The 13,750-nt window shown below is 39.5% G+C and overlaps 1 protein-coding gene across 1 annotated transcript in view; it reads right to left on the minus strand.

Moving 5' to 3' along the window:
• The window catches only part of lsamp (limbic system associated membrane protein), a 408,425-nt gene extending 406,908 nt beyond the window's left edge, over positions 1 to 1,517 (minus strand). The window contains exon 1 of the mRNA XM_056373907.1: positions 1,293 to 1,517. Within this exon, the coding sequence (XP_056229882.1) occupies positions 1,293 to 1,356 (64 nt within the window). The 5' untranslated portion in view covers positions 1,357 to 1,517. The remainder of the gene's footprint in view (positions 1 to 1,292) is intronic.
• Between the last annotated feature and the right edge of the window lie 12,233 nt (positions 1,518 to 13,750).

Consider the following 13,750-nt stretch of genomic DNA (forward strand, 5'->3'; position numbering starts at 1 on the left):
TGAGTTGAGACCATGGTTAGCTAGTCAATTTATCATCATCTGCTCTATGATGAAACACCAACAGTATCACAGCTAATTTTAAACTGAAACATTCATTACTATTCAGACCCTTACTCATTCTCAGGACACTGAAATATAACACAGTGTTCATTTGTCACAAGACAGTGAAACACAGAGAAACTTATTAGAACAGTAGGACAATGGACAAAGGCCGGAGAGCATCATTTACTGCTGATGTCTAATTACACATGTAAAACAGAATAAGTATTCCCTACATGGAGCCAATTTGACTTCCTCTCCCTCACTCATCAGTTTTCTCTCTCCCTGCATCCTCTCACTCTTTCTTTCTCTCTTTCCATCATTTCTCCCCTCATACTGTCTCCCACACTCTCCCTCTCTCTCTCCCCATCTGGCACTTCACACCGTCCAGGCAGCCTGCCAGCATCAGTACAGTGTTAAAGTGAATCCAATATGCTTGGTCAGGGTGTACGCTGGTCTAGGTACTGTGTTCCTGTGGGAGACAAAAGAAGCTAATTGATTCAACTCTCAGCTCCCTGAGATGGGCCAAATCAGCTCCATTAGTACAGTCATGGCTGGAGAGAGAAGAGATCTGTGAGGTCAGAGCACGGAAATGAAAGAAGTCTGGACTAAATAAGACTGGTAGACTCAAAGGACAAACTAGATTAAGCAGCTTTTTTCAAAAGATTTGTTGTTTTTTTCACTCTTAACTAACAGATGTGACATGAGTATAAAACACCAGCCTTCTCTAATGACAAGCAGCCAGTTGCCAGAAGAGCCATCACAGGCAGAGAGACTGCTGCTATACATTAGACACTCACAAAAAAAAGAAATGCAACAGATGATTGTCTGGCTGTCAGTTTCCTGCTCATCACAGCTTTGCCCTGAACACATGAGGAGGTGCCTCAGTTTAATCTTAATTGCTCTGAGTCATCGTGCAAAACAAAGGCAGACTTCATGTCTCAGTGTGTAAATGCACCGTTGTCCTCCAGTCCTCAAATATATTAAGTTTGCAGATGTATGAGTGCACCTCCACCTGTCAGAGCGCTCAGAACACTTTGACATTTCAAACACGTATTAAACACAGACGCACAACAGCCAGAACTCAACAAGACAGACTCTGACATGAGGCTGCACGACAGCCACAATCTGACAATTAGTTCTCCTCAAACAATCCCCAGAGAGTCCAAGCTGCAATGCAACACATACATTCTTATGCCTGTTGAAATCAATCTGATATCTAAAGTGAAATGTATGAAACAGCCGATCATTACCTTGAAATCCGAAGAGGAAAACGACGCCGGGGATCCAAACGCTGTAAATCCAGAAGTAGTGCATGGTGTCCTTTAGTCAGGTCCAACAACTCAACGCTCCTCCAGATGAAACCTGGTCTCCTGATGAGGGTCGGCGTGCACAGGTGAAACCTTGACCTCGAAGGTAAAGAGCTATCCTCAGGAAATAGCACCTCAAAGTGAAAGAGCTCCGCAGCAACAGCCGATGAGAACCGGAGAAGTGCTGAGCAACCAAACGCTGTGACACACTGTGTCTCACTCTATCAAGCTGCTGTGGCGTGCGGTTATAGCCTGGCCTGCACTGCCATCTAGTGGTTGCAGAGAAAACCGAGGATTTGAGCGGAGGTAGAACTCAAGCTGCTCTCAGTGAGCCACTACACACATTATAGCAGTCTGTCGTCGCAGTGGGGTTTTGAAGAGCGTGTCTTGAATAAATCAAGGTTAATTAAGGTTGTCATGGGGATATCCTGATTAATTGTGTTGATAAAGTTGATAACACTTGCGACCCTGTAAGTGTAATACCTTAACATCATTTCAAAACCCTAGAATTTGATCATTATCTAATTATTTAATTTGACGAATGACATCCATGATTACTTACTCTGTTCATTAGAACACTTATATGCTGCCCATTATTATATCATGATGACATAACAGGACATATTGATGAAATGATTCATGCCATTTATCATTTATATTGTTATTTATTATTTATGCTTGTTTCAGAGCTGTAAGGAAATCAAAGCATTTGCTATGGTTTATTCTGAATATCTTGTTAATGTTTTGCATAGCCAAATGAAACATTTTGTAATCGCCTACATAATCAAATAGGACTGCCAGATGATTTGTAACCCATAAATAATTAAAGCCCTGTTCAATACTGTTTACCATTGTGTGAGAGAATTTGAGGGGCTGACAGGCACTAAACCAGCTTCCTCTGCTTTTTGTTGACAATCTCTCTTGTGAATACTGTCAAGTGTCTCCCTGAGAATGATAGGCTACATTTAGACTGGAACACACAGCAGTCATGACCTTATGCTCAGTGGCTATTCAGGGGGTATCTATCAGCCAGACAGAAGGGTCCTTTCTTTTACTAAGTAGAAATGTTCAGAATTAAAGATGGACATATTTTAAACATTGTTGACACAATTTCTTCTTGAAGCTCAGCTCCGAATCTACTGCCTCTGGCCTCACCTCTGGATCCCCTGCATGTATAATCATCAAGTAGTTCGACACCAACATTAGTCTTGGTCATGAGGCATGGTTTCCACATGTGATTTCACATTTGGGTTGTTGGAACGCTAATACATCTGCTCTACACAAGCCTCCGGAATATCTGTGAATCTTTATTTAAACCCAGTCATTTGAGAGGATTTTCAGTGATCTTCAGTTGCCAAGTCATTATCCATGCTGCTGAGCAGCCCTACAGCAAAACACTGACACTCTACCAGCTACAAGGGAGCTTTTGTGTAATTATGAGCTCTGACATTTCCAGCATGTTACTATCCTTCTGAGAAACATGTAGTGTTTCAACAGGGGCTTTTATGAGTTTTTCTACAGGCATCTGGATGTGAGTCGTCCTTTAAGCCGCAGTGATGGACACTCAAGTGTCTAGTAGTGTAGATCATAGTGTGTGAAAATGAGTGGTAAACATCACTGTCTGTGTAGACTCTAATGTTAGGGACAGTTGTAAATATATCCAAGGTGATCATCAGTAGGTTTGTCAACTGCAGACATACACGAAATTACAGAAAACCACCAAGGAGAACAAACAAGTAATCCCATTCACAGAAGAACCTACACATTGTATGCCCTTCTGTCTCTGAGATTTTCCTGACTTCTTGGGTTGTGTTTTCACTCTGTTTGAAAGTGATGCAAGATTTTCATGCAGTATATGCTGGGGCTGTCCTCACTTCAAAGGTTAGAACCTGAGGATGGATGGATGGACTGATGGATGGATTTGGTGCTTCACAGGTTTACAGGACAATATGTTTTGCTGTACTATAGCTTCTACATTTACAGTTGGACTTAGGTCTATACATTATGTTACACTTAAAAAAGTACAACATGCATTTCCATAACAACCATTCCCATTTTGTCTTCCTCAACAGGAAATAGTGGACATACAACTTCTTCTTGAGACTTGCAAGACCACTTAAGGAGAGCACATTGTGGTTCAGAAATGGCAGATATATTTCTAAATGACAAACACTTAATAATTCAGATAGCATAAGAGAATGGTACCATGCATATCCTAGAACACAATGTACAGTAGTGTTGCACATTTGCCATCAGTCAGCTTGTAAATGTTGGAAAATTGCAGGGCGAGTCATGAATTATTCAGGGAGTAGAAACGCTGTGTCACTCTGCTGAGAGAAAGCACGTCTACAGTAAACAGCTTTAATAAAAGCACAGAAGGAGAGAGACCCAAAGCAATTGTTTTACTGTGCACATAGATTGGTGAATGTTTAAGCATGTACAGTATGTTGTTTCTTTCTTTATTGAATCTTACTTTGCAGCAATTGCATGATGTATCTTTTCATCTCACCTCTTTTTACCTGGTAACTGCTAAACAGACCATCATTTTTGACAACTAAATGTTCATGACAAAAAAGGTAAAAAAGGAGGAAATAAAGCAGGTTAGAGTATAGTGTGACAATAATGTGTGACACTAGAGCACTCGAGGAGAAAAGAAACAAAAGTTTGGATGGAATCAAAAAATAATGTGAAAGTGCCAGAAGTCAGTTATTGGCTTGAATGATAATTCCTAATAGCATATTGTTTCATGTTGGAGTCAAAACTGCAACAACCACAGATCAGATGAATGACATCTAAAGATTTTATTTAGCATACAAAAGTATATGTACAACAGTAAAGTACAAAAGTGAAAGTTTTCATACATTATTCATGTCTGTTTTCCTTCTCTGTGTGTATGTATGTGTAAGTAAAATCACAGCAATAGAAGAAAAGCGCTTGTCTCGTCTCAGAGTTGGGGTTGTGTAACAAATATCATTTCACCCAGAGTGGATACTAACTCTCGCTTTTTAACGTGCTTCCTTTATCCTCTTAACCATAAACATAAATTTATTGTGACCGTGAGGTAACCTCAAGAAATTGCAGAATAGAATTCACCATTTCATGGTGTGAAATTATTCCTACAAACCTATTAACAATCAAGGAAAGTGGTTATCTTGCTATTTACACGGTGAATTTACCAGTTCATTCAATTTCACACTTTCATACAAATCAAAGCTTTCTGAAACATTTAGTAAGTGTAGCAGTATTTAATTCTGTCAAGTCCAACGTTTTCAGTGTGTTGTGTCAACCCAAATAAATCATCATTCTTGTCAGGTTCAGCTGAGTTGAACTCCACTGAGAGGTGTTTCTGCCATTTCTTCAGGGCAGTGAAGCAGGTCTGTGAAGTCGGAGCCAAGGACAATATTAAAATCCAGAGATGCTGAAATACGGTAAATGATTAATCTCGCTGCTGATTAGCGCCACAGTTCTTGGATAGCAACAAGAAAGCAATACTTTGTTTACTTCTGTGTGTCAGACATGTACAGTAATATATTTGCTGAAACATCACCAGCAATGACTTGATCCAGCCTCTGGTTCAGCACCATGGACAGAGACAGTGCAGCAGCAGAGCACAGTGCTCAGCTCACACCCATGAAGACATGGCTGGTGTACTAACAGCAGAGTATTAACAATCAGTATGATCAATTAATCTATGTACCAATCTGATCATCATGCTGAAATAGACTATATTTAATTAAGCCCCCAAGACATGTCTTCTGATTTAAAATGAAATGTTCTGCTATCTTCTTTCTATTTGACCAGACTTTGTCAAACTCTTTAAACAGTCCCCCTGATCTCCTGGTGGAATAAGGAGGGAAAAAAAAGAAAAAAGGGTGGGATGGAGAGTTTGAAGTGGAACCAAGTCTCTTCACACCCGCAGAATTAAGTCAAAGTCTTGTCAAGATCCCAATGTTAGGTATTTCAGAGTGAGGTATTGGATAATGACATACTGTGCAAATATATGATGTGTACAATAGTGTACAAACTGTCTCAGATATTTATATTTTTATGTTAAGATGAAGCCCTAAAATCATAGGATTTGATCAGGGGGAAGGACATATTGTGTGAATGCAACAATTTCTGTATGTTAAACCTGCTTAAGCAATAATGAAAGCAAAAATTAATGACGAATAACTTAAGTTTAGAACATAAAGTCTGAAGTTGTAGAAAATCCCAGGGGAGTTTATTGTAGAAGTCTGGTACTTCTATCCTTTTCATCATGAGTAATGAGATGACAGTATTCTCCTGGTTCCAGTCCAATAATATACAGGTGAACAAGTTGTGTGTATCAGATCAAATTCCAGTCAAGTTCTGCTGGTTAATAACCGTAACCATCTTTGCATATTTACTGCAGTCTGGCTTTCCACCACCTCCTCCCCTTTCCAAGGTCATCCGCCTGTGTATTGTCCAGTCTGCTGAGCAGGTGATTGGTTGTCAACCATCCCTTCGAAAAATAACTTCACAATGTCAGGAGGAGGAAAAGTCCAGGTAGACCTGCTACTGACCCTGCCTGCTCAGGCAGCCACTTCATCCACAAACCTCCCCCTTTGAACATGGAATCACTGCATTTATCCCATCGCACAATAGTAGGCTCTAAAAAATGCATTTCAAGCAAATATTGGAAATAATAAATAGTCTCAATTAAATATATGCGACACACAGTATTTCATAACCACAGCCATTTATTTCCTGGTTGCAACATGACAAGAGATTTGCTGCTTAAAAGTTCCCAAACAAAAGGTCAGTAAAGTGGGGCGTCGTGTGGCGTAGTGGTCTAAGCGGGCGCCCCCATGTGTAGAGGCTGCAGTTGGCCCCGGTTTGAGTCCCGCATCGGACAGCCTTTGCTGCATGTCATTCCCCCTCTCTCTGCCTCTCCATTTCCTGTCTCTCTATACTATCCTGTCCAATAAAGGCACAAAAGCCCCCCCAAAAAAGGGTCAGTAAAGTATGTTAACATAAAGATTGGACAATGCTTTTTGGTACACATCATCTTTAAGGTGTCTACTATTGATATATGCATTTGCAGTTACTCAACTTTGTTCAGTGTGGTCATAGAATAAGTAAACATGTTGACAGCAACAATAGTGACAGGCAGGATAACACAGTGCATGTAGGTACACATGTACTGTATAGTATAAAAGTCTTATTCTTCTTAAGTCAAGTCGAGTTCTGGATTCTGGACAAGGCATGCAACATTGCAGTTATCCCTCACAATGACAAAAATGCTTTCTTCAGTGATTGTTACAGCAATGGGTCAGATATAGTGTATGAGGGGGAGACAAGCCATTTGCCAGCCAGGCTGTTATATTATACATATCTTATATACTGACCTTATGCAAACATGATGGGAAAAACTTTATCAGTGATGATGACCCCAACCCTCAAAATGTGTAAATATTTATTCTCTTCAATGTAGGTGGTTACTTGAATACATAGTCTTTTTTTTTTGGTTTATTGCTCTCAGTATTTATGCGAGTGTTGCATAAGGGTTTTTTGATATGTAAAATAGTCACATACAGCATTCTAATGACAATCCAGGGGACTGCCAGTGACAAAGAACATCTTCCACCTACATAAATTTCCACCTACTGTCTCATAAAAATTTCAAAAAATAACGATTGATTATTAGAAAGGGTTATTCATGATACACGATTTTCGATGTGTTCATGTCTGGGAAAAATGTGGAATTAAATGGGTTTTAATATCACAGCGATGCCTCCACCATCTGCCTCCTTCCTTCACCTCTGCCTCTGTGTTTTCAGTGTTTATTCAACAGGCTTGCTGGTTCTAGAAAACTTCTCACCTCTGCTCATTACCTGATTGACTGTGTCACCTGCCACCTGCCAGCACAGCTGCTCTGCATGTGTTCATTAATGTTCTCAGTGCATGGAGAGGATTTAGTGACATTTGCACTGTTGTCAAAGTCTGCTGTTCCCTGCCCTGTTGATTTTTGCTCATGTGGTTGTCTTGACTACATCGGATCATCTTCCCTCCCAGGAATCATGCTGAAAGTTTGAGTGGGACTGACAATGAGAGTTATTATGAATCTTCCAACAGGCACAAACAAGTAGAACGACTTTGTCTGGTGGATAAAAATAGCTTTAACAGCATGTTAGCCACTACTTATTGTAAACAAAGTCATACAATTGCATCATACAATCTTTATATAAAGTGAATTTAAATTGTTAGAGGCAGTGTTATTTATTGGAGTTTTAAGTTCATATTTTCGGAAATTGGTTGACAGATCATAAGAAGAATGTAAAGAAGATTCAAGAGATTAAAAAGAGGCAAACTCCCCTCTACACAGTCTTTGTATTCAGATGGAGACAGAGAAGGTTTGAGCTTTCTGGAAGGACCAAAACGACAAGCTTGAGCTGCCTGGAAGGAGGTTAATGAAAGAATCAGAGCTGCCTTCCTGCCAGATGAGAACAGCTGGAGGGAAATCAAGGGAGACTGGGACAGCTGATGGAGCTTTAGAGAGGAGAGAATAGCTCCTGAGCTGAAGGAAATGCAAGAAATAGGTCAGGAGCAGGTGAGGAAGCTGAAAATGGCAATCAGGACAAAGGACAAGCTGATCACCAGTTTCAAGAACAAAGTAATGGCCCTACAAAAGAACATTTGCAGACTTTAGTCCAAAAAAGTGGCAGACAAAGGCAAAGAAGGAAACGAGTGAGAGATAGAGAGTTGAAAAGAAAATGTGAAGACTACAAAACAGCATAAATGTTAAAAACTGCCACAAGACAAAAGGAGCCAGGAGAAAATACTTGGATTTACATGGCTGGGAAAACAAAGGAAGATATGAGACTACTAATGGTTTAAAATTTCCTGGCTTCAGTTCACTGCCTTAGCAGGAATAGGAATGTTGCTTCAGTAGATATTTTGCTGTGATCCTGCATCACTTGGTCCGCCACCACATATTCACTTCATCCATTATCATATGTGCCAGACTGACAAAAACTATCTTCAGGAGCCAACAGCTGTTTTGCATATCTACTGATACTTGTGTAAAAAGAGGAATTGTTTGTTATCCACCACATCGCTCCTTCTCCCCATCTCTGTGTCACCCTATCATTTTACTGCTGCTGCCAGTAAAATGATAAGGTGACAAAAGGGAGGAGAAAGAGGAGACAAACAGCCACCAAAAGGAAGGAATCGACTGAAAGTGGACACGAAGGGGGGGAGCTGAACAGTCCTTGCCAGCAGCGAGAAAACTGATTATGTGACAGGTGGCAAGGCCTTGACACAAGGCTTAAATTTGATTCCATCATGCCAATGCAATATCCTCTCTTCCTTGCAATGCAATCATACTTTTCTCTTTCTTGTCAGTGTAACTGAAAGGCCTTTGCAGGGAGGTAGCATGCAGTGAGGGAGAAGACTGAGGCTCCATCACTTCAACACTTAGAGATAAAGGGGACAGGATGGAGGCAGTAATGACGCTCCACTTCAATTCAATTGTCTCTACAAATGCTGTTACTGATCCGGATTTTCTGTCACTCACTGCATAGAAATGTAAAAAGTGTCTTACTGGGGAAAAATATCACCCTAAAAACTTAACTTAACTTAGTGAACCCACAAACACTGGTGCTAGCAGGTCATATTCATGTTGAGATTGATTAATATTAAAGAAAACACACACACACACGTTTAAAGGGTCAAAGCTGAACCACAAAGTAGCACTGCAGGAATATGTAATCTTAGATTATTAAAAAGGTACTTATACTGTATCTCATGTTCTTGGCTCAAAAAAAAAAAAAAAAAAAAAAAAAAAAAAAAAAAAGCAAACCACTGAGAAAAAGATCTCACTCACACACACACACACACACACACACACATCTCATTAGTTTGCTGATCACCAGTCAATGGGAGGTGCTTTGCAACATTTTGACCAATACAGGAAGTAAGAGAAAAAAAATTAATGTAGACGTCTACTAATATATCTATTACTTCATAATTTAAACATCTATGGTCATCTTACAATATAGTGCAACATCAAAAACTGAACATCATAAGCTTCACAAATGTTTTTTATATTACATGGTTGTTGTATCAGATTGCCCACCCCTGCAGATGAGACATTTAAGTGCTAACAGAGAAATCGGAACTTTTATTTTTACAATACTATGATACATAACAGCTCTGTGGTTCAGTGACTGGAGTCTGTCACACTGCTTATTTACATCAGGACTGGTCACATGATTGAGCTAAACTGTAACAGCAACAAGGTAAAAGTTTGAAACTGCTGAGGTTCAGCACCACGGACAGCTCCTCACATAACACAAAGAAAAGCAGCGAATCCACACAATGAGAACCACAGAATAACAAACACAGACAGACACACACACACACACACACCTACCTTAATATATTCATGGGGACCTTACTATGGCCTTTACCATCATTAGTACAGTACGCCCGTGTTGTGCAGGAATGTTAGTTCGTATGGCTTTTTGACATTTGTTTTAATGTGTTTATGTAATATATGATCCAGTCTCTGTTGTTCGCTTCTGATCTGTAAATAACGGAGGTCATGTTAACCCAGATCACCCTTGTCATTATGTCCCAGCTCATCAGAAGGTCTCCATCTTACATACACGCAGTATGTGTTAAATAGTATGATGGATTAAATTAAGTTTGCGTACAACACAATCTAAAAAAAGGCTACCCATTAAATCAGCCCCACAACTAATACGTTAACATCAATAAATGATAATTATTCTTAGTATTACTGGATTGTAGTTTCCACTGATGTAATTTGTGGTGTTTGATTGGACTTTAATTTCATCTATGACCTGTCTCAATTTCCTGTAACAACCTTCACATCATTAATACTTTATACTGTAATTATGCATCTTTTTCTACAGTGACTCATCCACATGAATGATATTATTATAGACTGTTCATTCGTTGACTTTTTTACTGCTTTAGAGCGGCGTTGCTTCGACTGTGTGGTCGTCGTGGAGGACGCAGTTTGTGCCGCTCTTGAGCTGTACTGCAGTTTACAGAGAGGTGTCTCTGATATTTAGATTATTTAATTGTTTAAATGCAGTTTTAATGTCATCTTTTATGTTGTATTTTTAATGTAATTCCACTTTGCCTTATTTCTGAGTGCTACTATATAAATAAACTAAGCTGTCACTGATATGAATGGGGTGGAGAAATAATAGAAACACCTGTCCATACAATGCAATACAATTCATCAGCACCACACAGTACTTCATTTAAAATGACCATAAAGTTGAATAGTTATATAAAACAAATTATAACATTAATGAAGAAGGATTTATTGCAGGATTAGACTGCATTTGTTTTAGCTGGGTGTTCCTAATAAACTGCAAACTGTGAGTATAGTTTGTGAGTATTTGTTTATATTTTTGTTTAGTTGATGCACTCAGATTTCATGCTGATACTGTAAGTTGCTTTGTGGACACTCATCAGCAACACTGACCCACGAAACTGCCCTTTTACTCCTGTGCTCAATAGAGAAACTAAGATCAGTCTGATGCATTTTAGCATCAGGAATCTATTAAACTTTTGTCATTTCCATTCTGCTCGACTCCAAAAGCAACTTTTTGTTTGGCTGCACTTCCGTTTGAGATGAAGACAGAACCTGTCAGTCAATTTGAGGACCTGTGTTACAGCCCTGGGTCAAGGGGTGAACGCTACTGTTAGAATTACGTACTGTCCAAAATGTGGTCAACGCTGCCACCTAGTGGACCAGAAAATGTAGTGAATTTAAACAGTGAAAAGCAGGAACCACATGAAGCTCCATCACACCTGAGGTGATTAAAAATGTCAGCAATAGTTGAAGGAACTCCAATATTGCTTCTAATTACCACAGTAATCTTCATACATACAGTATTTTAATCACTGTCTGGAAACACCTACAGCTCCTGAGTAGACAACCACAGGATCAGCACCTTGGAGAGCGCTGTTTCATGGTGTCTTAACTTTAACTGCACCAGATGTATGCAGGGGATTTTTTGAGGCATAAACAAATGAGAACAAACACTGCCTGCAGCCAAAAAGGGGTAAAATGGGGTTACTCACTCATTCAGCAACATTACAACTACTTACTTTGCTCAGCTACTCTTGCTTACCACATATTTGGGCATTGTTAATATCACTGGGGTTTTCAATGCATAGATGGAGAGAGAAAGGCCATGGATAAAAACAAGGCCCGACATACAAAGAATGAAAGAGATAAAGGCAGTCAGCCAGTTCCATAGATCAGGGCTATTATAGGATGGCTGGTCTTAAGTCTACACTAGAGGAAAGGACATTTTCGACAGGCCAATGTAATGGATGTCCAAAGTGATTTCTCACGAACAAAATTGTGCATTCAGCTTGGAAACCACAGGGGTCCGATTCAGCTCTATAGCTGGCCACCTGTCCACCCTGCATTTTCTCCCTCTCATTCATTTGTTCCCCATCTCATTGATCTGTGTATTCACTTTAGCTTCACTTAGTGAATCACAGATCAACAAACAAATGAACTGCCACAAAAATAAATATGCACATGCTGGTTTTACTTTCTGTATTATCTTGTTCCCACCTCAAATGCAAATCCGACAGTCATAAATTGCTGCATTTTAAGCTGTTTGAGTCACAGTAAAATAAGATATAAGCTGCTCTGATTTTGAAAGCTATAAACATTTCTTTTGTACAAAAGTGTACAGTGGTTTTTCATTCAGAGCATGCAACATGGTGTTTAATATACAAAAGCCAAGTGGATAGGTTTTGATTTTCCCTTTTCTCCAGTGCTGTAGTATTAGTGGTAATATTACTTAATTTACTGTTTGGATATTATGTATAACAATCAGTTCCCTGTATTAGACATATGAATGGTTTGAATACAAATTTGGGAATTACAAAAAAAAAAAAAAAAAAAAAAAAAAAAAAACTGGACCTTCCTTGCACCCCTTAAGCTATTTTGGTTATGTGTTGGGTTCATCATTGCTTGATGAATGAGGGGTGGCCTTACAAATTAAATGATCTAAATGAATGAGCAAGACAGAGACACAACACAGTGGTGTTATTCAGTATGAGGCTTTCTACATTGTAAATGATATATGCTTCGGGTTCACAGAAGTTTTGTGGTCATCATTAAGCACACAGAAGCAGCCTGGCAGGTCAGTAAAGTCAAAGTCAGCTTCCTACTGCAGTCAGCCATGGCAGGAGGCAAAATGTATTGCCTAAACTGGCATAGGCATTTGTAAAGATATTTATTGGAGCTGAAGTAGCCAAAAAGGCTGCAAAAAAAAAAAAAAAAAAAAAAAAAAAAATGTAGATTTGATCTCAACATTAGTAGAGACAACAACCCTGCCAAAACAGAGGATGACAAAAGAGGATGTTTGGTTTATTAAGTATTAATAAGTTATTATTAAGATCTCTATGCTCCTAATCCATTGCTCAATTGGTATTAATCCAATGATGTAAGACTGGTGGCATTAGGTTGCAAGCAGGTTTACATTTTAAATCAATGCAGCTGCTGGCTGGTTAGTTATGACTTATGCTCAGGGTGGTGGAAAGGCTCCTGGACAAAATTAAGCTACACATGCTGTGCAGTTCAGGCAATATGCTTGACGTATGGATTGACAGCACTGATAACTTACCATTGTCAGCGGCACACTGACCCGCTCTAGACTCCTCCGTCACTGCCAGCAAGTGTAATATGTACATTACATCAGCCTCCCCCAGCCATTCAGCCAATCAAATGCTAGCATACCTAAATCGGTCATCTCGGAAAAGCAGACTTTGGGAGGGTACAGTAGAATTATTTTAATGACTTCACTCCAAACATAGTGTGAACGTGTTGTATGCAAACCCACACCCATGCAGAACCTACAACTGTCACAGCACAGGCAGGGAGACGCAACCGCAGACACACACAAAGGCAGTTAAGTGCAGCGAACATGCATAGTAACAAAATGTCTCAAACTTACAGGCAGACAGAAACATTTTGAACTCGAACACAAAGCAGGCAGGAAGAGAAACAGTAACTCCAAGTTCCACTGATGAAAAACACTGTGGAACAAACACAGGAACAAAACAAACAACCAGAAAACGCGTGCAGGGAACACAGAAACTAAATACACAACTAAGGCAAAGTTAATAGAGAACAGGTGAAATTAATTGGGGCGGGGCAGCCATCAAACAGGCGGGAAACAGACAAAGCAAAGCAGCTAACAGATACAAAATGTATCCAAATTTCAAAATAAAACAGGAACAAATAACAGTCAGGGGAAGATAATGGCAACACCAGCAAAAAAGTTATTAAGAAAAAAAAAGAGTTAACTCTAATTTGCAATGTAGCACAATTTAAGTGCTCAGGAGAAATGGACGACCATGATGTGAAATGAGTG

The sequence above is a fragment of the Seriola aureovittata genome, chromosome 4 (assembly GCF_021018895.1).
Source record: "Seriola aureovittata isolate HTS-2021-v1 ecotype China chromosome 4, ASM2101889v1, whole genome shotgun sequence".
NCBI lineage: Eukaryota > Metazoa > Chordata > Actinopteri > Carangiformes > Carangidae > Seriola > Seriola aureovittata.